Genomic DNA, 26,951 nt, shown 5'->3' on the forward strand with positions numbered 1-26,951 from the left:
CTCTGCTGACGTCCTGTTCCGATCTATTATCCTACCTCGATTTTCACTGCACCATCATTGACAGCCTTGCCTTTAGCTGCCAAGGTCTTAAGGAATTTCCTTCTCAAACTGTTTGTTTCTGTGTGTACAGAGGAAACCTCGGTTATCCGAAGGACACGGGAGGGGAGTATTTTGTTCGGTTAATGGAATACCGGATAATCGAATGCCAGATGACCTTGCAATCTTGTTGGGATAATCCAAAATTTGGTTAATTGAATGCCAGATAATTGAGGTTCCTTTGTATGTCTCTCTCTTTCTCTCTCTCCTTTTTAGAATGCTGTTTGACCAAACATCTGGTCACACACTCTTATATCTCCTCATGTGGCTTGGTGAACGATAAACTAAATGATACAACTTTAAAGAATACAGCAACAGAGGGAATAATAGATTCCCTACTGTCTGGAAGCAGGCCATTCAGCCCATTGAGTCCACACTGACCCACCCTTTCCCTGTAACCCTGCACATCCCACAGCCAATCCGCCCAGCCCTTACACCCCATGCCAGGGGAGGGAGGGTTCCTGAGTCTGCATGGACTGCCACCCTCACTGCACAACAAGATTTCAGCCCATCGTGTCTATCCCCCTCCTATTAAATGTTCTATGTCCTGCCACCCTGGCTTCCTTCAGGATTTGCCTGTGAAAGGCCCCTCACTGAATCCCCTTCCCAATGTAGACTGCTCCTCCCTGATACCCTTCCATGGCCCCACACAAGGGGGTGGCCATGGGCACCCTGATGGGTCCCAATACATCTGCCTCTTTGTTGGATATATCAAGCAGTGCCTCTTCAGTGCCTACACAGGCACTGTGCCCCGACTCTACCTCTGTTACATTGATGATTGCATCAGTGTAGCATACTGCACCCAGGCTAACATGGAGTAGTTCACCAACTTCACCTACAACAACCACCCTGCCCTTAAATCCATCTTGGACACATCCCTTCCCTTTCTTGACTTCACCATTTCTATCTCCAATGACAGTCTCCAGGCAGATGTTACTACAAACCTACGGACTCTCATAACTACCTGGACTACACCTCCTCCCACCCAGTATCCTGCAAGAACTCCATCTATTCTCCCAATTCCATTCTACTCGCGAGTATCCCAGATGTCCACCTATTTTGAACAATGTGCTTGTCCCCCCTTCTGTCATCCAGAGAGCCCACTGCTGCACCACCTCCATTGCCTACTCCACTGCTCCAAACCACCCCCTCCCAACACAATAAAGACAGAGTCCCCCTGGTCCTCACCTACCACCCAACCAGGCTCCGCATCCAACGCATCATCCTGAAACACTTCTGCCAACTTCAACAAGACCCCACCACCAATACCATCTTCCCCTCCCCAACCCTCGCTGCCTTTCGCAAAGACCATTTCCTTCGACAGTTCTTGGCTTGTGCCACTCTCCCCACCAACCCCCTACCCCACCCACAAACCCACAGGTACCTTCACCTGGAACCAGGGGATAAATCTTTTAGTTTTATTTGCCATGTTTTGGGTATCCTTGTGAAACCAGGCATCAAATATTCATTGTGCAAAGATTGCCACAAAAAGCATCCTGGCAAAATTTAATGCTACTTGTGACAGAGAATTTCCTATAAGTGTAAAATTCCACTGAGAAATACAAAGTGGCGGTGATGGTTTGGGGGGAAGCTGCAATCCCTACTGCAGCCACAAGGCAGGGCTAGAGGCTGGCGATCAATATGAGGCTGGCGATCAATATGAGGCTGAATGGCCTCCCCAGGCTGAGCCACAGGCGCCCTCTGCTGCTCATCAGAAAATCTGCAATTCCCATCCCTGCAACAATTGGATTCTCTCCCGATCACATTTCTAGGCACTGTCTTCCAGGACACAACTACTCAATGCATGACAAGGTGCTTTTATTCCCCCAAGGTGCGTTTTCCTCTCTTGCAGGTTTTGTAAAATCTGTGCCTATCCTCCACAACACAAGTGGAGACAGCCTTTTATTCCATGATATCACAATCTGTCTCAATGGCACTTTTCCCATGTGTGTTTCAGCTTAACTTCAGACGACTAGGTGCAAAAATCAAAGCTGACACCTCAGTGCTGCAGTGTCATGAGTGCCAAGGTCCTGATAGATATTCAAGATAAGAGATGTGTAATAATGTGGTGACCCATATCTGTCCCTCTGCCAGCATCATCAAATAGCATATAATTTGTCCATGATCCTATTACTTTCTAGGAGGTAAATAGGATATTGTGTTACCAGCATAGTACCAGTGACTCCACGCCAGGAATACTGGCCGTAATGTGTTCTGGAATGTCCTGAGGTCGGGAAAAGTGTTATGCGTTCAATTCTGGTCTTTGTGGTATCAGAAAGGTGTTGTTAAACTTGAAAGGGTGCAGAGAAGATTTACAAGGATGTTACCGGGGGTTGGAGGGTCTGAGCTATGGGAGCAGCACGGTGGCTCAGTGGTCAGCAGCTCTGCTGCCTCACAGCCATAGGGTTCGATTCCAGCCTCGGGTGACTGTCTGTATGGAGTTTGCACATTCTCTCCATGTCGGCGTGGGTTTCTGCCGGCTGCTCTGATTTCCTCCCACAGGCAGACAAAGAGTAAATTCTACTCTTCCAGCTTCACTACTCTCCCTGGGACACTGAGGCCTGCTGTTGCTCTGACAGATAGAGTTACTGCGGTGGGCAGGGTTAACTCACCAGCTGGCAGTCCCAGAAACTTCCAGAGATCTATCCAACAGCTGGGACTCAATCAAGAGGATGGGTGAAACACTTCCCAGAAACCCAAAAATAGCCCCTCGCAAGCAGAGCAGCACACTCGTGCGAAGGACTGTAAAAGACCACTATGGCCCTACCACTGCTCTTGATCCTCTGCTTGGTGCTTGAAGGTAAGACTCACTCTCAATCAGTTAAAATAAAAAGAAACCCGAAGGCTTAAGGTGAACTAGCTTACTTATGTGTTATTCTCCCTGGTCTTAATCAACATTGGAAATGAGATTTTCAGGTCCGTTTCCAGGTGGATTTTATAATTTGTATATTTGAAGCTTTTAATCTGAAGTATGCCTAAAACAGAAATGAAACTGCCATGATTATGCACAGATTGGTTGCTGGTAGGTTTTGTGACTTCGCTGCTAAGGTACGCTTTTCTTGCCTACCAGCAGTTTTAGGAGAGAGAGAAAATCAGAAATAGTGTCTAAAATTGACTAGAAAAATAAGAAAGACTTTATTTACTTAGCCACGTTTCACCGTCTCCGTACACCGCAAAGTGCTTTACAGTCGATAAGCCACTTTTGAAATGTATCCATGGTTCTAAATCAGACAACCAATTTGCGCACAGCAAGATCTCACATGCAAAAATGTGAAAATATATTCTGTTTAGTAATGATGGTTTGACTTAGAAATGATCACAGTTAGAAACAATGAGGCAGACAAAAACTCACGCTTTTGTCTGCTTTCCATTGATTTTTTTTCCTGAAACAGGTTGTTAGTTGAAGGCTGTAGGTTAGGGACCCCATGCTGCATCGACATTGGCTGACCACGTGGCTCTGTATGATATGATGCACTCTGTGTGGTATGATCTGCCTCAGGCAGCATGCAAAACAACACTATTCACTGTATCTCAGTACATGTGACAACAATGAGTCAAACTCAAATGTTTCACTTAAAAATTATGCCCTTGCCTTGGCTCCAGACAGAGGAAGAAATCTCCTGAAGAGTCCCAAGTATTATGAACATAAATATAGATCCTTCCTGACGTTGCCTGTCAATGGGCCAGCTCCAGTTTTAAGATTATATCCCTGAGTATGGATGCAATTAGGAGCTGCTCTATTGATGAGTCTGCATTTTGGATAAAATATTTGCAAGAGTGGGTCTTCAAAAATGAAGGGCCCTCTGAGTGTTTACCATCTCATTTTTTTTTAATCAATCTGCTCGGACAAGCTCTGACATACGTCTGGGGCAGATGAGTCTTGAACCTGAACCTTCTAGCCCAGAGATACAGGCAAGATCACTGTGACTTAGCATCCAAGGAGACAGATTTTCTGTGCAGTTAAGGGCAGCAAATGAATTCTTGAATTGAGTTGGCCCTCCAGCTGTCATCCTCAAACCTGTCTCAATGCCAATGTAAAACAGGCACCATCATAAACACTCCAAAGTTTGCCTGGGGGAGTGACTTTAAAACTCAAAAGCAGCCTTGACTCTTGTTTTCCAGCCTGTGAGGGCAAGTTCAGTCCTTGGGACTTTACTAGATCAGATTGCTAAATAATTGGAATTAGCAAATGGCACTAGGTTCACTCAAGTAGCTTCTGGTGTTACTATTGGACCACAGTTTTATCATCCATTAATCTGTAATATACAAGCAAAAACACTGCAACTGCTGGAAATTTGACCTAAACTAAATTCTAATTAACATACAGCTCAATCAAATGAAGAGGAGAAACTGCTGAATGTATTGTTCAACAACTACGATGCGAGAATTCGACCAGCCAGGTTTTATGGGGATGTCATTGATGTGACTCTGAAACTTACATTAACCAATCTCATCTCATTGGTAAGGAAACTCTTAAAAGTATCAACATTGTCAGTGCCTTTGAATGAATCTAAGAATCCCAGCTCTTTGTATGACCAATGTGAGGTCTCTTCAGTACAGGTTTGTCTGCAGTCAACTAATTCAACTCACCTAACTTGTCCAATTTGATTGGCTCAAATCCAATTCGATAATCTATTTTGCCCTATCACTTACTAAATGGGATTCAAGTGATATGAAGTGTTGGAATCCCTGACATAAAAGGATGATACACAATGTCCTTGACATTACTAGGAAAACATGAGACCCTGTGAACAGCACAGTGGCTAGCACTGCTGTCTCAGTGCCAGAGGCCCGGTTTCAATTCCACCCTCGGGTGACTGTCTGTGTGGAGTTTGTACATTCTCCCCATATCTGCCCGGGTTTACCTGTAGGTGCTCCAGCCTCTTCCTGCAGTCAAAAGAAATATGCAGGCTAGGTGGATTGGCCATGCTAGATGACCCATTATGTGCAGGCTAGGTGGGTTATCCATGGCAAATGCTGGGTTACTCAGATGGGGTAGGCCGCTGCTTGGAGAGTGAACTTGGGGGGCCCAATGACTTGCTTTCACACTGTAGGGATTCTATGTACTCAGTTTCCAACTTTGCAAACATTAGATGTTCTACCAAATAATAACACACATAGTGACATCTGCTTTTTTTTTAAAAATTCCTAAACAGAAAGAAAAAGAGGAAACACTTACCACAAATGTATGGATTGAAATTGTAAGTATTACTTTGACCAGATCTGTGGCAGTAACAATGTAGAAAGTACTGACTGTGCCTATTGTTAATCTTGGAGGAACAAGATTCAGGTGAGAATCAGAAGTGAGACCATTTTTCAAGTTGGGTATCTCAATGACACTCATTAACACTGAGGGTCAAGTTCCAGTCTATAATGCGCAGATTGTCCAGCAGGAAGGCTGGCCAAACGTGGTTTCACATTTCCCTTTCTTTTGAAAAAATAGCAATGGACAGATTATCGATTATCTTGGAACAGTTCTGATTATGCAGGAATTGAGCTGGTCAGAATCCCTTCTCGGATGGTCTGGCTGCCGGAGATTGTCCTTGAAAACAAGTAGGTGTTTCCAATCTGCAGTCAATTCCTCTGCGTCGTTCATTTGCAGCAGTCTGATTCGATCAGAACGATGTCACATTTTGTAATGTCCTGACTGTTGATTCTTCTTTCTCTCCCTCTCTGTAGCATTGACGGTGGTTTTGAAATTGCTTACTATGCTAACGTTCTTGTCTCCAATGATGGCAGTATCTATTGGCTGCCACCTGCAATATATCGGAGTGCCTGTGCAATAGCTGTGACATATTTTCCATTCGACTGGCAAAACTGTTCCCTTGTCTTCAGGTAAGAGCCCACAGCAAGATTCAGATTCCAAGTATAGAGGAAGCACTTCATTTCTCCAGTACATACCACAGACAGAACTCCTCTTCCAAACCCATTCCTGCCCAAGCTGCTCCTGGAACATTGGTCCTGATATTTAATGGGGAAGAGCCCATGATCGCAGATGTGCCATTCCTGCTTCCATGTCTCAGTTTCTGCGCGGGTCCGCTTTCGAGGCATCTGTTGTTTTATTTGGAGCGGGTTCCCAGCCCAGAAACCAGTCTGATTGATACGCTTGACTCCCTGTCGGCTGGATGGGTTGATGGGTCCTGAACCCTGTGCAGAGGTGGTGTTGTGGCAGTGCGGTGCAACCTCAGATCTGGTCCAGGATAAAGATTAGCTTGGTGGTTCGGAAAAAGGCATTCCTTTTCTTAAACGAAAATCATTCAGGAATGTGGGCATTGCTGCCTTTGACAGCAATTATTGCAGGTCTCTAATTGTCCTTGAGAGGGTGAGGTCTGGAACTGGTACAATCCCGGGCTGTTGGACAAACAGTTAAGGAATTCCCGGATTTTGACTCCATGATAGTGAAGGAATATTGATATAATTACAAGCTAAGATGGTGTGCAGCTTAGCTGTGAACTTGCTGGTGGAAGTGTTCCCATACATCTGCTAATCCTTTTATGTGACAAATTTGTAGGTTTGGAAGATGCAGTTTAAAGAGCCGTGGGGAGTTGTTGCTATGCATCTTGTGGTGTTGGAGATACCAGCCAAGTGGAGATTCTTACTGACTTGTGCCTTGCAGACAGTGAACAGGCATTGGAGAGACTGACAAGATGTTCTGAAACACTGTTTATATAAATGTCTTCAATTACATGTAACTGAATACAGCTGCTAGATCACTGGATGAGGAACATGGTTAGACCACACTTAGAAAACTGTGATATCAAAATTCTGGAGAGGAGGCAATAAAGATTTACAAAGATGATGTAGGATTGCATGAGCCAGGGAAGGGTGAACAGGATAGGTTCATTCTCCACTTGAGGAAGGAACATGGAGCCTTGAAAATACAGATCTTTAAAATTTGGAAGGCCGTGATACGGTACACACAGTGTTTATATTTGTTGAGAAAAGCAAAGCTGGAGGTCATCGTTATAAGATAGTCAACGTGACACCATTTAGGAACGTTAGAAGAAAAACATTTTACCCAGACCGTAATAAGAATTCACCACAATGGTGTGTTGCTTGGATGAATAATACAGATACGTATAAGAGGAAGCTGGATAAACACGTGTGAGAGAAGGAATACCAGTTTTGTTGACAGGAGGTTATTTAGGGAGGACTTGCTGATAGTGCTGGACAGGTTTGTCCCACTGAAGCAAGGAAAGGACAGTAGGGTTAAGAAATCTTGAGTGACAAGGCATGTGGAACATCTAGTCAAGAGGAAGAAGGAAGCTTACTTAATGTTGAGGAGGCAAGGATCAGACAGGGCTCTAGAGGGTTACAAAGTAGCCAGGAAGGAACTGAAGAACGAACTTAGGAGAGCTAGAAAAAACTTTAGCAGGTAGGATTCAGGAAAACCCTCAGGCATTCTACACTTATGTGAGGAACAAGAGGATGACCAGAGTGAGGGTAGGGCTGATCAGGGAAGGTAGACGGAGGAGGTAGGGGAGGACCTAAATGAGTACTTTGCTTCAGTATTCACTACTGAGAGACATTGTTGTGATCTCCTGGTCACTGTGAAGTCTCCTCCAAGGATGCCCACCTTGAAGACGTTTTCCTTCTCCTTCCACAAGGATATCTCTCAGCCCCCCTCCCCTTCCACATTCCTGGTGAAGGGCTTATGCCTGAAATGTCGATTCTCCTGCTCCTCGGATGCTGCCTGACCTGCTGTGCTTTTCCAGCACCAGACTTTTTCAAATTGGAGGGATATGAGCCAAATGCTGGCAAATGGGACTAGTTTCACTTGGATATCTGGTTGGCATGGACGGGTTGGACCGAAAGGTCTGTTTCTGTACAGTATGACTCTAAATGTTATATGAATACAAATCATTCTTGATAAATAGCCAATGTCAATGCTATATGTGCAATATGATTCTGTGGCAGTCCAGAGGAGTCAGAGAGAGATAGGTCACTGGTGATTGAAAGCCTTCCAACATTTTGGATTTGCTATGCACTAATACAGCTGCCAAAGGAGTGTTCAACATGAATTTAACTCTTTCCCTCAAATGCCTGCTCTTCTTGTTAAATTATTGTGTTCTTATGAAAACAATATAATTTGTAATACCATAACAACACCTGCCCTGCCCCTCCTCGGAAATTAGTTTAGGGATAGAAATGGGATCTGTCCTAGTCTGTGATTCATCACTGAGCCAGCCACTTGAATATAGAACTAGCTTGAAGGTAGAAGATAGAGGGTGGTGGTGGAGGATTGATTTTCAGACTGGAGGCCTGTGACCAGTGGTGCGCCACAGGATCTGTGCTGAGTCCACTACTTTTTGTCTTTAATGTAAACAATTTAGATGTAAACATAGGAGGTATAGTTATTAAGTTTGCAGATGACACCAAAATTGGAGGTGTAGTGGACAGCAAAGAAGGTTACCCGAGAGTACAATGGGATCTTGATCAGATGGGCCAATGGCATATGGAGTTTAATATAGATAAATGTGAGGTGCTGCATTTTGGAAAGGCAAATCAGGGCAGTACTTATACACTTAATGGTAAGGTCCTGGGGAGTGTTGCTGAGCAAAGAGACTTTGGAGTGCAGGTTCATTGCTCCTTGAAAGTGGAGTCGCAGGTAGATAGGATAGTGAAGAAGGCATTTGGTATGCTTTCCTTTATTGGTCAGAGTATTGAGTACAGGAGTTGGGAGATCATTTGCAGCTGTACAGGACATTGGTTAGGCCACTTTTGGAATACTTTGTGCAATTTCGGTCTCCCTGATATAGGGAGGATGTTAGGCGAAAGTGAGGACCGCAGATGCTGGAGATCAGAGTCTAGATTAGAGTGGTGCTGGAAAAGCACAGCAGGTCAGGAGCAGGAAAATCAACGTTTCAGGAAAAAGCCCTTCATCAGGAATGGGGAAGATGTTAAACTTGAAAGAGTTCATAAAGGATCTACAAGGATGTTGCCAGGGTTGGAGGGTTTGAGCTGTCGGGAGAGGCTGAATAGGCTGGGGCTGTTGAGGAGCATGAATAGGGTAAATTGATAAGGTATTTTCCTGGAGTTGGGGGAGTCCAAAACTCAAAGGGATAGGTTAAGGGTGAGAGGAGAACGGTTTAAAAGGGAACTAAGGGGCAACTTTTTCACCCAAAGAGTGGTGCACGTACAGAATAAGCTGACAAAGGAAATGGTGGAGGCTGGTACAATTACAACAGTTAAAAGGCATGTGGATGGGTATATGAACAGGAAAGGTTCAGAGGGAAATGGGCCAAGTCCCGGAAAGTGGGACTAGATTAATTCAAGATATCTGGTTGGCATGGGCGAGTTGGACCGAAGGGTCTGTTTTCATGCTGTACATTTCTAGTATTATATGACTTCACCCTCCAAACCTACAACCACTACCATTCAGAGGGATACATGGGAACATAAGTTTCCCTCCAAGCCATTAACCATCTTATCTTGGAAAAATGTAGCTGTTCCTTCAGTGTCACTGGGTAAAAGTCCTGAAACATTCTCTGAACGGCTTTGTGGGTCTACCTACAGCAAATGGATTACAGTGGTTCAAGAAGGCAGCTCACTCACCACTTTCTCAATGGCACTTGGGATAGACAATAAAGGCTGTCCCAGCCAGTCACATTCAGAGTGAATAAAACTCAAATTGGAACTAAAATGTAGGATAGTAAGGCTTTGATGTTAAACCTGCTAGAACATCAGAAGGAGACAGATTCTCAAGGGATAATCCAGGATATTTTGGATGGTGAATTCTGCATTCACTATCCCTGATGTAATAACTAAACATTTAATTTTACTATCCTGCAAAGGACTCTGTTTGGCCACAATGGTGTTGTGGCTATGTTATCAGGTGAGTGATCCAGACATTTGGATTGAGAATGCCGAGGATGAGAATTCATTTACCAACATGAAAATCTGGAAGTAGCTGATATCAGTGGAAGTGACCGTGAAGCTGTGGGATTGATATGAAAATTCATCTCGCCCTTTGCAGAAGGAACTCTGTTGTCCCTGCGTTAGACCTACTTTAGATTCCAGTCTCACACCAACATGGTTCATTCATTACAGCCCTCTGAAATGGCCAAGTAAGCCACATCATCACAAGTAGGATGGACAATAAATCTCAGACCTGTCAGTGATGCCCACTTACTGAAAATGAACAAAGACTGCCATCTGTGTACTTTTGAACTGCAAAGTCTGACTTTCCAGTTGTACAGAACTTTTGTCTTTATTATCTGCAGGAATTACTGTTACTTGTGGTTTGGGAGGTTTGTGTTTGAGGTCGACATGTTGGCATGATCGGTTCAACACTGAAATGGCCAGAGATGGGGTACAGGATTATTTCTCAACTGTCTTTATGGATGTATGCAAATGAACTAGGGTTATAAGGCTATTGGGAAAGGAAAAAGAAGAATGGATTGATCAGAAAAATGGTGGAATTCTTTTTTTCAGGTCCCAAGCATACAATGCTCATGAAATTAACTTGGAGTTATCAACAGAGGAGGGAACGCTGATTGAGTGGATCCATATAGATCCTGAAGATTTCACTGGTACTGTTAAATAACTATATATTTTTAAGTTTTAGTCTTTGGGATGCTCGCTCCAATTGGTGTTATCTGTTCACTGCCCTCAAATATTAATTTATTTATTTTGATGTGGGGGTGCTGGTGTTGGACTGGGATGCATAAAGTCCGAAGTGAGGTGACACCAGGTGATAGTCCGACAGATTTATTTGAAATCACGAGCTTTCAGTGTGCTGCTTCTTCGTCAGGTGACTTAATTTGTCGAAGGAGCAGTGTTCTGAAAGCTTGTGATTTCAAATAAACCTGTTGGAGTATAACTTGGTGTTGTGTGAGGTCTGTATTTATTTTCAGAAAGTGTAGAGTCTTATCCTGAAGGTCCAGTGGTGATCCTTACATCATTCTAGTTTTGGCACTTTCCCCTCCTGTACATGATCTGTCCAGATATTCTTACTTACTTACTTACTTACAGTGTGGAAACAGGCCCTTCGGCCCAACAAGTCCACACCGCCCCGCCGAAATGCAACCCACCCATACCCCTACATCTACCCATTACCTAACACTACGGGCAATTTAGCATGGCCAATTCACCTGACCGGCACATCTTTGGAGTGTGGGAGGAAACCGGAGTACCCGGAGGAAACCCACGCAGACACGGGGAGAATGTGCAAACTCCACACAGAGAGCCGCCTGAGGCGGGAATTGAACCCGGGTCTCTGGCGCTGTGAGGCAGCAGTGCTAATCACTGCGCCACCGTGCCGCCCACAAACCCTTACCATCCTGTGGTCCTCTGCTGTACATGATTAAATCAGATTTAGTCATAAAACAATCTCCTATCCTGTTTACATAATTCACTCCCAGGTACCTAATGTTTGTTATTTAATTCGCTCTTAGGTATAAATTAATGCTTGCATAACTCTTTCTGAAGTTCCCATCACTCTCTGTATACCTCAATATCTGATACTCAGGTTACTCTTCGGAGGGTTGGTGTGGGCCGAAGGGCCTGTTGCCACACTGTAGAGAATCTAATCTAATCTAAAACAAAACTCGCTGCCAAGTATCTGCTTCCTTTCATCAGAAAACGGGGAGTGGACGATAAAACACAAACCAGCCAAGAAGCACATTAACAGCCAGTTTTCGATGGATGATATTGAGTACCAGGAGATCATTTTCTTCTTGATCATTCAGAGGAAACCACTGTTCTATGTCATCAACATCATCATTCCCTGTGTTCTCATCTCATCGCTGGTAGTTCTGGTCTACTTCCTCCCAGCACAAGGTAAGGAGACAAACTGTCCACGTGGACGTACAGAATTGGTGGGCAGGAAATGAGTGGCTTGAGATTGAAACCTCATAACTGACAGGCCCTCATTCCTACTGGCTGAGTGAGAGTTTCAGGGAAGGTTTTAGAATCAAGTTTCAAAATGATGCTTTCCCAGGAGAATAGCCAAATAAAGCTTCTCCCACCTTCTCCCTCTGGCCAGGGGTTGATTTTTCTGGAGGATGCTCTATCCCATCATGAAGCAATACCTTCCAGGGAGATTGGAACCCTTCCCCTAAAAAATCTGTTGATTCTCGTCTTGTAAGCTGTAACTGTCCAGAAGCATCCACAACCTTTACTGTTTGTGTATGTTCCAATGATTTCACAGTCATAGAGTCATAGAGATGTGCAGCACGGAAACAGACCCTTCAGTCCAACCCGTCCATGCCGACCAGATATCCCAACCCAATCTAGTCCCACCTGCCAGCACCTGGCCCATCTCCCTCCAAACCCTTCCTATTCATATACCCATCCAAATGCCTCTTAAATGTTGCTATTGTACCAGCCTCCACCACTTCCTCTGACAGCTCATTCCATACACGCACCACCCTCTGCGTGAAAAAGTTGCCCTTTAGATCTCTTTTATATCTTTCCCCTCTCACCCTAAACCTATGCCCTCTAGTTCTGGACTCCCCTGACCCCAGGGAAAAGACTTTGCCTATTTACCCTATCCATGCCCCTCATAATTTTGTAAACCTTTATAAGGTCACCCCTCAGCCTCCGATACTCCAGGGAAAACAGCCCCAGCCTGTTCAGCCTCTCCCTATAGCTCAAATCCTCCAACCTTGGCAACATCCTTGTAAATCTTTTCTGAACCCTTTCAAGTTTCACAACATCTTTCTGATAGGAAGGAGACCAGAATTGCATGCAATATTCCAACAGTGGCCTAACCAATGCCCTGTACAGCTGCAACATGACCTCCCAACTCCTGTACTCAATACTCTGACCAATAAAGGAAAGCATACCAAACGTCGCCTTCACTATCCTATCTACCTGTGACTCCACTTCCAAGGAGCTATGAACTTGCACTCCAAGGTCTCTTTGTTCAGCAACACTCCCTAGGACACAGCCTCAGTGTTTGCGTATGTGTCGGGGGGTGGGGGGGTTGCTCTAGGTGGGATGGGTGGTAGTGGACTGAATTCCAGTGTTTCACCAATTTCCATAGTTGCCAAGTCAAAGAGAGTTCTTTCATCTGTTCAGAAAGCGTTACAACCATTAAAAGATCCTCTGTAGTGCAGAATGTACAAATTCCTAGTTCCCGTACACTCTCACTGGGCCCTCAGCTCTGGTGTGGAAGCCAGTGAGCTGCTGAAATTAAAGTGACCGGCCTCAAACTGGACAGACCAGTTGCCAAGATGATCACTTGACAATTTTAAGGAATGAAAGCTTCAACCTTCTTGGAAAGGGGGTTGTATTCATGCATCTCAAAAATCCTTATTACACAGTGGCTCAGTGGTTAGCACTGCTGCTTCACAGTGCCAGGGACTTGGGTCTGATTCCAGCCTCAGATGTGTGTGGAGTTTGCATATTCTCCCTGTGTCTGCATGGATTTCCTCCAGGTGCTCTGGTTTCCTCCCATAGTTCAAAGCTTTACAGGGTTGGGAGGATTGGCTTTGCTAAATTGCCAGTAGTGTCCAGGGATGTGTAGGTTAGGTGGACTAGTCACAGGAAAGACAGGATTATGGGGAATAAGGTTGGCGGAGGGGAGGTGGGGGTAAAGTGTGAGTGGGATGCTTTTTGGAGGGTCAGTGCGGACTCTATCGGCCAAATGGCCAGCATTCTGCACTGTAAGGATTCTATGAAATAAACAAACTCCCCTTGTGATACTCCTCAATGAACAAATGTAAGAGACTTATTTAACCAAGGGTGGGGATGTAGAATTCACAGTGAATTTTAGTCACAGAATCAAGGCCATGTCATCATTTAGTATTTTATTAGTTAAGTGGCTGAAAAAAGAATAAAGGAACATGAAGACAGAGTATGGGCAAATGTGTGAAATCCTGGTGAAAGATAAGTGAAATATATTGTATTTAATTACATTTTCCTTTTATTTATACATAGCTGGCTGTCAAAAATGTACACTTTCCATTTCTGTCCTGCTGGCCCAGACTATCTTTCTGTTCCTGATTGCACAGAAAATTCCAGAAACATCACTGAATGTTCCACTCATTGGAAAGTAAGTGATGCAGGTGTAATTTTTCAGGTAGTAATTTGTTAAGAGTTGGTTTCCTCACCATTTCCTCCCCAGAAGTCCCAATCGGTATGGTCTGGCTACAGATCGAAACACGCAGATTAGAACCACGGATCAAGTTCTAACCTGGTTGAAACAGTCACTCACAGATTACGCATAATAATTAGCCTTTGTAGCCATGGGATTGTAAGGGATGAATAAAGAGTTTTCTTCTGATCCTGCTGGGATAGTCATGTAAATTGGCAGGTTCATAGTTGTATTGGAACTTTATGAATAGGAGGAGAGCTGTCTAGACTTCGGGCCTTATACTCGATAATAACAGTTCTGCAACTTTTCTCTACTGTACACAACATCTGTACTGTTAGCCAACAAAAATCTGTCTTGCAATTCCCACTTGTACCCCAACTTCCATGGCCTTGTGAAGGAGAGAATGCCAGATTACAGAAAAAACAACTTGCATTTCTATAGCCACTTTAATGTTGAAGAAATGCCAATATGATTCAGATTTTTTCCAGATAGGCAGATATTAGGACAGGTGACCAAAGGATTGACAACAGAGGTTGGTTTTAAGCAGAGTCTCAAATGAGGAGACAGTTGCAAAGAGGTTTAGTGAAGGAATTTCCGAACGAGGGTCGAAGTGGTTGAATAATGCAAATCAGAATCGAAGGAATGGAGATATAACAAAGTTGCAGTGATAGAGGAGGTTACAGCGATAGGGAAGGGCTGCAAGGTCATGAAAGGATTTGAGACAGGCATTTGATATTCTCACCATGCTATAAACCTGAATTCAATAAATCTGGTCCCCAGGGAGCTAACCTCAGAACATGACTTTGTAAAGCTGCTGGAGTTACGACCTTTTAACAGAGTAGGAAATTGCCACTTAATTTTCTGTTAATTCCCTCTGAAGTGACTTAGCAATCCAGTCGTGTGCACTGTAAAGCAGAAGGTGAAGGATAGGAACTGTGCAAACTAATATTCTTCCCTTTCATAACAGCGCTTTTGGAAATCAAATTGCTTCCATTGCAGGTTACAAATGGCCAGTCTCAAAGGGGAAAGACAACTGTTCAATTTCCAGTGCCTTATTATATTTAAGAACTTATTAATAGTGTCAACTCTATACAGTATCAAGCATTGGGAATGGACAGCTGATCCCAGCTGAAAAGGATTTAGATGTCATCCTCCACTTACCTAAGTAAGCAGTTTGGCACTGATCCTAAATCTTAAACCTCCTTGTATTTACATAACTAAGTCTCGACAGTGAATGTCAGCAGCCTGTTTACTTCCTGTCCCCAGCAGATGTATTACACATGAAGTCACAAAACTGATTTCCCTCCTTCCTATTTTAAGGAAACCAGTGTTATTTGTAATAGCAGCAATCACCCCTATGAGTCCGCTCATGGTTTCAAGTGCCACTCCAGGGATTTGCAAGAAAATTCAGGACAGCACTTCAGTGTCCAGTCTGAGGGAGTGCCAGACTTTTAGACATGCTGTCCATCAGACAATGTTAAGCCAAGGCCCCCACCTGCCCCCTCAGGGAGATGCAAAAGATCCTGTGGCACGAGTTTGAAGTACAGCAGGGTATCTTTGTTCCTGGTCAATGTTCATTCTTCAACCATCAACAATAAAATTAATAAATGCCTGAGCTGGATTTGAATTAATGTTCTGCGGATTTCAAATCCAGTAGTTATTCGCTTCACTATGACACCACAGTACAATTATAGATTTGGTGACTCTGCTTCATGTATCATCTGAAAGAGAATCCATTTGACAGTGCAGAACCCATGACTGGCAATGGGATTGTTTCTGGAATCTTGACTCTTTATGACCTTGACAGAGCACTACCCACTGAGTCCTAGATGGCATAATAAATCAAAAGAAATACAGAGCCATAGAGATGAACAACACAAAGACAGACTCTTCGTTCCAACTCGTCCATGCCGACCAGATATTCTAAATTAATCTAGTCCCATTTGCCACCATTTGGCCCATATCGCCTCAATATCCTTTTTATCCATGTGCCCAACCAGATGCCTTTTAAATGTTGTAATTGTACCTGCCTCAATAGCTCATTCCATACACACATCAATCTGTGTATGAAAAAGGTTGCCCCTGAGGTCCCTTTTAAACCTTTCCTCTCTCACCTTAAACCTCTAGTTTTGGACTCCCCTTTGCTGGGGGGAAAAAAACCTCGGCTATTCACCCTATCCACGCCCCTCATGATTTTATAAACTTCTGAGGTTTACCTCAGATTTCAACGCTCCAGGGAAAATAGCCCCAGCCTATTCAGCCTCTCCCTACAGCCCAAACCCTCAAACCCTGGCAACATCCTTGTAAATATTTTCATGATGTTTCTCGTTTGAGAAAATCTTGAACTAGCTTGAGAAGTCAATCAACAGACCCTGTCTGCTTAGCACCTGCATTCCCCAACCTGAGCACCTCCCCTGAATTAGCCCGAACCTGAAATGAAGAGGGAGATGACTCACAGAGCACAATGTTCGAACATGTGGCAGATCTCAGCCGAATCCCATCCCATCTTCATTCAATATCCATGTAGGAGTCGTAGTGTTTAGGAATAGGAATCCCATCTTATGACAATAGTGGACAGCACCACTACCCTCTCCTTCAGCAGTGTTCTGCAAAATCAGGTTGACTAATGCTAGAAGGCTAGTGATGGGAGATAAGGAAGAACTTAATAAGTATTTTGCATCAGTCTTCATAGTGAAAGACATGAAGTAATATCCCAACAATCATGGAGAGTCAGGATCAGAGTTAAGTATGGTCAGCATTACAAAAGAGAAAGTACCAGCAAAGCTAAAAGGTCTAAAAATTGATAAATCTCCTGGCCCCGATGGACTACATCCTAGTGTTCTGAGGGAGGTGGCTGAATAAATAGCAGAGGCATTAGCTGTGATCTTTCAAAAGTCACTGGAGTCAGGGAAAGTCTCGGATGATTGGAAAATTACTGTTGTAACCCCCTTGTTCAAGAAAGGATCAAGACAAAAGATGGAAAATTAGAGGCCGATTAGCCTAACCTTGGTTGTTGGTAAAATTCTAGAATCCATCGTTAAGGATGAAATTTCTAAATTCATGGAAGTGCAGGGTTGGATTAGAACAAGTCATCATGGATTTAGTAAGGGGAGGATGGACCTGACAAACCTGTTAGAATTCTTTGAAGGGGTAACAAGTAGGTTAGACCAGGGAAAGCCAGTGGATGTCATCTATCTAGACTTCCAAAAGGCCTTTGAAAAGGTGCCTCATGGGAGGCTGCTGAGTAAAGTGAAGGCCCATGGTGTTCAAAGTGAGCCATTGGCATGGATTGAGGATTAGCTGTCTAACAGAAGGCAGAGAATTGGGATAAAAGGTTCTTTTTCAGAATGGCAGCTGGTGACAAGTGGTGTCCCGCAGGGTTTAGGGTTGGGGCTGGAGCTGTTCACTTACTATACTAATGGTCTGGATGAAGAGACTTGGGGCATTCTGGCGAAGTTTGCTGTGATATAAAGTTAGATGGACAAGTAGGTAGTACTGAGCAGGTGGAGAGGCTGTAGAAAGATTTAGACAGTTTAGGAGAGTGGTCCAGAAAATGACTGATGAAATTCAACGTGAGCAAATGTGAGGTCTTGCACTTTGAGCTACAAATCTTCTCAAAACTTGTCTCGCACTTTGGAAAAAAAGAAGACTGGAGCGTGTTCAGGGGAGATTCACATGGATGGTCCCTGGAATGGTAGACCTAACATATGATGAATGGCTGAGGATCCTGGGATCGTATTCATTAGAGTTTAGAAGGTTGAGGGAGGAACTAATAGAAACTTACAAGATAATGCATAGCTTAGAAAGGATGGACGCTGGGAGGTTGTTTCATTAGGTGGGGAGACAAGGACCCGTGGGCACAGCCTTAGAATTAGAGGGTGTCAATTTAGAACGGAAATGAGGAGACATTTCTTCAGTCAGAGAGTGGTGAGCCTGTGGAATTCATTGCCACGGAGCGCAGTGGAGGCCGGGATGTTAAATGTCTTCAAGGCAGAGATTGATAAATTCTTGATCGCGCAAGGAATTAAGGGATATGGGGGGAGTGCGGGTAAGTGGAGTTGAAATGCCCATCAGCTATGATTAAATGGCGGAGTGGACTCGATAGGCCGAATGGCCTTACTTCCTCTCCCATGTGTTATGATCTTATGGACTATTGGACTGATTTTCTTCATGTGTTTATATGGAGCTTGTCACAATCATTGAATAGCTCAAGGTGCTTTACAGCTCATGAAATACTTTTGAACTGTGGTCAGCTTTGAAATGTAGGAAACGCGACAGACATTTTGTACACTGCCAGCTCCCAAAACCTGTAATGTGATAACAAAACCATTTGTTTCTCTTGCAGATATTTAATATTTGTAATGGTTGTCTGTACATTGATTGTAACAAACTGTGTCATAGTCCTAAATGTCTCTTTGAGGACACCGAACACCCACAGCATGTCTGAGAAGATCAAACAAGTAAGAGCGTTTGCAACTGTTTTTCTTACAGAATATGAATGGGAGTTTTCACATATCCTTCTCTCTGAGTGTCTTTTTTTTTGCATGCTTTACTTAACATATTAATTCTTTTCATACTTGCAAGCGGCCTGTGTCCAACATTTGGAGCTGTACTGCATAAACAGCCACATATTCCACTTTCTAATTATAGAGTCATACAGAATAGAAATAGACCAGTCGGTCCAACTCATCCATGCTGACCACGTTTCCCAAACTAAAGTAGTTCCATTTACCTGCATTTGGCCCATATCTCTCCAAATCTTTCCTATTCATGTACCTGTCCAAATGTCCTTTTGATGTTGTAACTGTACCTGCATCTACCATTTCCTCTGACATGTACAAACCACCTTCTGTGTGAAAAAGTTGCCCCTCAGGTCCTTTTGAAATCTTTGTCCTCTCACCTTAAAAGTACACCCTCTACTTATGAACCTCTACCCTCAGGAAAAGCTCTTTGCTCCTCACCTTATCCATGTCCCTCATGTTTTTATGAATCTGAGGAGGGGCATGATGGCTCCCTCCTGCAGCACTCTCCTTTCTAAGTGAAATTTCTGATTTACAGCCTGAACAAAACAACCAGGCATGTAGATATGTTAAAATACCACAGAACCTTATAGCATAAGAGAAAGCATTTTGGTTCAACTCTGCAAAAAGCTGTCTAACTAGCCCTACAACCCCTGCTCTTAACCATTGCACAAATCTCCCTCACATATGTATTCAATGCCTTTTTGGAAGATATTATTGAATCTGGTTCCATTGCCCTTTCACAGTGTAAGAACTCACTGCACTTAAAAATTTTACGTCATCCCTCTTTTTTTTATCTAGTGATGATTTTAAATCTGTGTCCTTTGATCGCCCACCATCCTGCCTTATTTTTAAGGTGATCGTGATTTTGAACACTGTGATTAAACTCCCATCTTCCCAGCTCTGAAGAGAATGATCCCATCTTTTCCAGCTGCTCCACATAACTGGAATGCTGTAGCATTCCAGCATATCTTCCCTGCATCCTCTCTGTGGTATTGACATGGTTCCTAACATGTGGTAAGATGATATTGACACAATTGAAGCATAAGTAATATTTCAACAAAGTTTAGCGAAACTTGCTTGCCTTTAATACCTCTCTTTGTTAACTCTTTTGAAACTGTATTTTCAATCTGTCCTACCTCTGTAAAGGAGTTGTGTACCACCCATTCCCAGACCATTCTTTTCCTGCATCTCCAGGTGGCTGCAGCCCACACAACCATTCACTGGGATTCTCCCGGTATGGCACAGCGCAATGAAGTCAGGGATGATGCCAGATTTAATTAGACCCCCCCCCCCCAAATCACCCATTTGACTAATTAAACAAATTACAAATTACGTGCACTGATAAGCAGGGCATTTAGTTAGCACTGTTGCCTCACAGAGCCAGGGACCCAGGTTCAATTTCAGCCTTGGGTGACTGTCTGTATGGAGTTTGTATGTTCTTCCCATGTCTGTGTGGGTTTTCTTTGGGTGCTCCGTTTTCCCCCCATCATCCAAAGATGTGCAGGTTAGGGTGGATTGGCCATACTAAATTGTCCCATAGTGCCCAGGGATGTACAGGTTAGGGTGGATTGGCCGTGCTAACTTGTCCCATAGTGCCCAGGGATGTGTGGGTTAGGGTGGATTGGCCGTACTAACTTGTCCCATAGTGCCCAGGGATGTGCAGGTTAGGGTGGATTGGCCGTGCTAAATTGTCCCATAGTGCTCAGGGATGTGCAGGTTAGGGTGGATTGGCCGTGCTAAATTGTCCCATAGTGCCCAGGGATGTGCGGGTTAGGGTGGATTGGCCGTGCTAAATTGTCCCATAGTGCCCAGGGATGTGCGGGTTAGGGTGGATTGGCCGTGCTAAATTGTCCCATAGTGCCCAGGGATGTGCAGGTTAGGGTGGATTGGCCATACTAAATTGTCCCATAGTGCCGAGGGATGTGCAGGTTAGGGTGGATTGGCCGTGCTAACTTGTCCCATAGTGCCCAGGGATGTGCGGGTTAGGGTGGATTGGCCGTACTAACTTGTCCCATAGTGCCCAGGGATGTGCAGGTTAGGGTGGATTGGCCGTGCTAACTTGTCCCATAGTGCCCAGGGATGTGCAGGTTAGGGTGGATTGGCCGTGCTAACTTGTCCCATAGTGTCCAGGGATGTGCAGGTTAGGGTGGATTGGCTGTGCTAAATTGTCCCACAGTGCCCAGGGATGTGAAGGTTAGGGTGGATTAGCCGTGCTAAATTGTCCCATAGTGCCCAGGGATGTGCAGGTTAGGGTGGATTGGCCGTACTAACTTGTCCCATAGTGTCCAGGGATGTGCAGGTTAGGGTGGATTAGCCGTGCTAAATTGTCCCATAGTGCCCAGGGATGTGCAGGTTAGGGTGGATTGGCCGTACTAACTTGTCCCATAGTGTCCAGGGATGTGCAGGTTAGGGTGGATTGGCCATGCTAAATTGTCCCATAGTGCCCAGGGATGTGCAGGTTAGGGTGGATTGGCCGTGCTAACTTGTCCCATAGTGCCCAGGGATGTGCAGCCTAAGTGGCTTAACCATGGGAAGTGTAGTGTTACAGGGATGGGGGGGGGGGGGTGGTTCTGAATGGGATGTTCTTCGGAGGATCAATGCAGACTCAATGGACTGTATGGCCTCTTTCTGCACTGTCGGGATTCTATGATTAAAAACAAAAAAAAGGTGAGGAAACAATGAAGGTAGACTAAATCAAAATAGTATTAGAAGGGGAGATTCCGCACTCTAACTCCTGCAATAGTAATCTCTTGCGAAATGCTTTGAGGATGCTAGTGGACACCATGTGCTCTCTCTCTCTCCAAGAGCATCTGGGCATTGGTGTAGTTGTGGAAGAGAAGAAGCCAGATGGGAATTTTGACCCCCTCCACGTCCCGCTGCCTGAAACTGTTGATGGCTATTTAGCCAGACCCAAGGGAAGAAACCATCCAGCTTTTAAATTGGAGAGTGGGATAGAGTGTAAAATGTAGTGAAGCTTCTCTTTTCTGATCACTAATCAGTGACTGTATGTATTTCAGCATTTCGTGAGGCCAGGAGGGAGTGCAGAACAGAGCGAAAGATATTTGGGCAAAAGTGTTGAAGTGCTGGATTAGTACTGGATTAGTATTAGGGTGGCATGGTGGCTCAGTGGTTAGCACTGCTGCCTCGCAGTGCCAGGGACCCGGGTTCAATTCCCACCTCAGGTGACTGTCTGTGTGGAGTTTGCACATTCTCCCCATGTCTGTGTGGGTTTCCTCCCACTATCCAAAGATGTGCAGGATAGGTGAATTGGCCATGCTAAATTACCCATAGTGTTAGGTATATTAGTCGGGGTAAATGTAGGTGATTGGGTCTGGGTCGGTTGCTCTTCGGAGGGTCGATGTGGACTTATTGGGCCGAAGGGCCTGTTTCATACTGTAGGGAATCTAATCTACTCCAAATGAGAGTTCATCTGAGGGGAAAGAAATAGATGGTGAAGATTGTCTGGAAGGCTGGAGGCTTTCGGCTACACTGTCTCAGTCGACGGGGAGCTGCTTATAATTACTCGGTGAAACTCACTAATTTACATGCTTTACTTGTAGGTATTCCTGGAGTTCCTGCCTCAGTATCTGGGCATGCACTTGGAATCTTCTGAGGATTCCTTGGACACACATCAACCAAGGCGCAGGAGCTCCTTTGGGATTATGATAAAAGCGGAGGAATATATTCTCAAAAAACCGCGGAGTGAACTGATGTTTGAACGACAGCGAGATAGGCATGGACTAAAGAGAGTGAACAAGCCGGCTGCAGGTAACGATGTTGATGAGTCTGTTTTTAGATTCTAAGGCTTTCAAGTTCCACTGGACATTTTGTCATACTGAGTGATGTCAGTGAAGAAACATTTATTCACACAAAGGGGTTGTCAAAATCTAGAACATGTTCTACCTAAATTGTCATTAAGATGACCACTAGTGTGCCACAAGGATCGGTGCTGGGTCCACTGCTTTATGTTATTTTTATAAATGATTTGGATGTGAAACATAGGAGGTATAGTTAGCAGATGATATTTTGGAATTTTGGTGTCCCGCCTACAGGAAGGATGCTGTGAAACTTGAAAGGGTTCAGAAAAGATTTACAAGGATGTCGCCAGGGTTGGAGGGTTTGAGCTACAGGGAGAGGCAGAACAGGCTGGGGCTGTTTTCCCTGGAGCGTCGGAGGCTGAGGGGTGACCTTATAGAGATTTATAAAATTATGAGAGGCATGGATAGGATAAATGGACAAAGTCTTTTCCCTAGGGTGGGGGAGTCCAGAACTAGAGGGCATGGGTTTAAGGTGAGAGGGGAAAGGTTTAGAGTCATAGAGCCATAGAGAAGTACAACACGGAAACAGACCCTTCGGCCCAACCCGTCCATGCCAACCAGATATCCCAACCCAATCTAGTCCCACTTGCCAGCATCTGGCCCATATCCCTCCAAACCCTTCCTATTCATATACCCATCCAAATGTCTTTTAAATGTTGTAATTGTACCAGCCTCCACCACTTCCACTGGTAGCTCATTCCATACATGCACCACCCTCTGCGTGAAAAAGTTGCCCCTTAGGTCCCTTTTATATCTTCTCACCCTAAGCCTCTGCCCTCTAGTTCTGGACTCCCCCACCCAAGGAAAAGACTTTGTCTATTTATTCTATCCATGTCCTTTTGTCCTTAATGTATTTGTAAATTCCTTTGAATTTTCTTTAACTGTATTTTCCAAAGCTATCTCATGTCCCCATTTTGCCCTCCTGATTTCCCTCTTGAGTATACCCCTACTGCTTTTATACTCTTCTAAGGAATCACTCGATCTATCCTGTCTACACCTGACATATGCTTCCTTCTTTTTCTTAACCAAACCCTCAATTTTTCTAGTCATCCAGCATTTCCTACACCTACCAGCCTTTCCTTTCACCCTGACAGGAATATACTGTCTCTGTACTGTCATTATTTCATTTCTGAAGGCTTCCCATTTCCAGCCGTCCCTTTACCTACGAATATCTGCCCCCAATCAGCTTTTGAAAGTTCTTGCCTAATACCATTCTAGACTTCTTCCAATTTAGAACTTCAACTTTTAGATCTGGCCTATCTTTTTCCATCACTATTTTAAAACTAAAAGAATTATAGTCGCTGGCCCCTAAGTGCTCCCCCACTGACACCTCAGTCACCTGCCCTGCCTTATTTCCCAAGAGTTAGCTCAGGTTTTGCACCTTCTCTAGCAGGTACATCCACATACTGAATCAGAAAATTTCCTTGTACACTCTTAACACCATGGCAGTCCCAGTCTATGTTTGGAAAGTTAAACTCCCCTACCATTACCACCTTATTATTCTTACAGATAACTAGGATCTCCGTACAAATTTGTTTCTCAATTTCTCTCTGACTATTAGGGGGTCTATAATACAATCCCAATAAGGTGATCATCCCTTCCTGATCTCAGTTCCATCCAAATAACTTCCCTAGATGTATTTCCAGAAATATCCTCCCTCAGAACAGCTGCAGTGCTATCCCTTCTCAAAAATGCCACTCCCCCTCCTCTCTTACCTCCCTTTCTGTCCTTCTTGTAGCATTTGTATCCTGGAACATTAAGCTGCCAGTCCTGGCCACCCCTGAGCCATGTTTCTGTAATTGCTATGATATCCCAGTCCCATGATCCTAACCATACCCAGAGTTCATCTGCCTTCCCTGTTAAGCCTCTTGCATTGAAATAAATGCCAAAAAGGACCTAAGGGGCAACTTTTTCAAGCAAAGGGTACTGCATGTACGGAATGAACTGCTAGAGGAAGTGCTGGAGGCTGGTACAATTACAGCATTTAAAAGGCATCTGGATGGGTATATTAATAGGAAAGGTTTAGAGGGATGTGGGCCAAGTGCCGGCAAATGGGACTAGATTAATTTGGGATATCTGGTTGGCATGGATGCATTGGACTAAAGGGTCTGCTTCTGTGCTGTACATCCCCATGACTCTATGTGGACTACTTGAATGTTTCAAAATAGTGAGTGATATATTTTATTAGATAAGAGTGTAAAGACTTTCATAAGGAACAGTCATAATATAACCTATTATGGGAAAACAAGCTCAAAACTGAATAGCTCCCACTTTCTCCTGTAAAAGTCAAAACCTGAACTGCCCAATGATGCATAAAAGTGAAATTAGATCAGAAATTGCTAAGAAACTCAGTAGGTCTGGCAGAATATGTGGAGAGAAAGCAGAGTTAATATTTCGAGTCTAATGTCACTTGTTCTGTTCTGACCTGAAATATTAACTCTGATTTCTGTCCACAAATGCAGCCCAGAATCATAAACTCCCACAGAGCAGAAAGAGGTTATTCAGTTCACTGAGAATGCACTGACCCTATGAAGAGTATTTCACGTATGATCCACCTCACCTCCTGCACCATAATTAAACCATGGCTCACACAGCTAACCTGCACCTCATTGAACTGTGGGAAGAAACCAGATCACTGGAGGGAACCTGAGCAGACACAGGGAGAACATGCAAATGCCACATAGACAGTCACCCAAGGCTGGAATCAGACCTAGGTGCCTGGTACTTTGAGGCAGCAATGCTGATCACTGTGCCACCATGCCTGCTGAGTTTCTCCAGCAATTTCTGTCTTTTTTCTGATCTTCAGCATCTTTGGTTCTTTATTTCAATGGACAATAGGTGCAGGAGTAGACCATTCTGCCCTTTGAGCAAGCACCACCATGCATTATGATCATGGCTGATCATCCACAATCAGTATCCTGTTCCTGCCTTAACCCCATAACCCTTGATTCCACTATCTTTAACACCTCTAACCATCTCTTTCTTGAATGTATCCAGACTTGACCTCCACTGTCTTCTGGGGCAGAGCATTCCATATAACCACCACTCTCTGGGTGAAGAAGTTTCTCCTCAACTCTGTTCTAAATGGCCTACCCCTTATTTTTAAACTGTGACCTCTGTTTCTGTACTCACACATTGGCAGAAACATGCTTTCTGCCTCCAGAGTTTCCAATCCATTAATAATTTTATACGTCTCAATCAGATTCTCTCTCATCCTTCTAAACTTCAGAGTTTGTGACATTCTGTTTAAGGTCAGAGTCTTGGGCGGTGTCTATTGTGAATTCGGGCTGAAAATGTGTTGCTGGAAAAGTGCAGCAGGTCAGGCAGCATCCAAGGAACAGGAGAATCGACGTTTCGGGCATCAGCCCTTCTTCAGGACTTCCTGAAGAAGGGCTGATGCCCGAAACGTCGATTCTCCTGCTCCTTGGATGCTGCCTGACCTGCTGCGCTTTTCCAGCAACACATTTTCAGCTCTGATCTCCAGCATCTGCAGTCCAATTGCGAATTGTCCAATATTAAATTATTGCACAGTTGAACATCCTAATTCCCTCCTAAACACTCAAGCTGTTTATGTGCCCAGCAGTCAGACAGACAATTGTTGTCAGGCAGATGACTTCGGGAATCCAGCTCTGGTCACAACTGCATAAACCAATCAGCAATGTATTTCTGGAACAATCTCACTCTGCACACACACCCCTGGTGCGGCACCTTATCTCTCTTACCCAACTGCTTGCAAAGCAAAACGTAAGCACAACTGATAATGAGTTTCGGTACAGTCAGTTTGAAAGTGCAACAACTCTTTCCCATAGTTCTTGGTTTCGGATCGGTCCTTATCCCATTTTATCCATAATCAAGAAAATAAAAAGCAAGAAATATGATCTTTACAGCCATCAGGGAGGGAGTTCCAGAAAATTGACCCAGCAAATTCCAAGTCAGATTGGTGTTGGTGGGTTTGAAGGAGAACTTGCGGGTGGTAATGTTCCCATGCAGCTATTTCCCTTATCCATCTAGATAATAGCAGTCATCAGTTAGAAGTTGCTGCCTAAGGAGCGTTAGATGGTAGATGGTACACACTTTTGCTACTGAGCACTGGTGGTCGAGGGAGGGAACACAAACATGGGGCTAATCAAGCACACTGTTTTTTCCTGGATGGTGTCAAGCTTCTTGTATGTTGTTGGAGCTTCACTCAGTCAGTTTAGTGAGAAGTGCTCGATCATACTCCTCATTTGTATTTTGTAAATGATGCACAGGGTTAAGGGAGTTACTTACTGCAGGACTCCTTGCATCTGACTTGCTGTTGTAGCTACAGTATTTATGTGCTGGTCCAGTTCAGTTTCTGATCAATAGTAAGCCCTGGGATGTTTGTAGTGGGGGAAATCAGCAATGGTAATGCCATTGAATGTCAAGTGTTGATGGTTGTCTCTTGTTGGAGATGCTGATTGCCTGGCACATGTGTGGCACAAATGTGACTTC

At 44.2% G+C, this 26,951-nt stretch overlaps 1 protein-coding gene across 1 annotated transcript in view; it reads left to right on the plus strand.

Moving 5' to 3' along the window:
- Nucleotides 1-2,742: 2,742 nt before the first annotated feature.
- The window catches only part of chrne (cholinergic receptor, nicotinic, epsilon), a 29,463-nt gene continuing 5,254 nt past the window's right edge, over nt 2,743-26,951 (plus strand). Inside the window, exons 1-10 of the mRNA XM_072591622.1 lie at nt 2,743-2,896; nt 4,424-4,557; nt 5,253-5,297; nt 5,540-5,649; nt 5,776-5,931; nt 10,531-10,628; nt 11,677-11,877; nt 13,981-14,095; nt 18,483-18,597; nt 22,221-22,428. Of these exons, the coding sequence (XP_072447723.1) occupies nt 2,854-2,896; nt 4,424-4,557; nt 5,253-5,297; nt 5,540-5,649; nt 5,776-5,931; nt 10,531-10,628; nt 11,677-11,877; nt 13,981-14,095; nt 18,483-18,597; nt 22,221-22,428 (1,225 nt within the window). The 5' untranslated portion in view covers nt 2,743-2,853. The remainder of the gene's footprint in view (nt 2,897-4,423; nt 4,558-5,252; nt 5,298-5,539; nt 5,650-5,775; nt 5,932-10,530; nt 10,629-11,676; nt 11,878-13,980; nt 14,096-18,482; nt 18,598-22,220; nt 22,429-26,951) is intronic.

Source organism: Chiloscyllium punctatum, chromosome 21, assembly GCF_047496795.1.
Source record: "Chiloscyllium punctatum isolate Juve2018m chromosome 21, sChiPun1.3, whole genome shotgun sequence".
NCBI classification, from domain to species: Eukaryota; Metazoa; Chordata; class Chondrichthyes; order Orectolobiformes; family Hemiscylliidae; genus Chiloscyllium; species Chiloscyllium punctatum.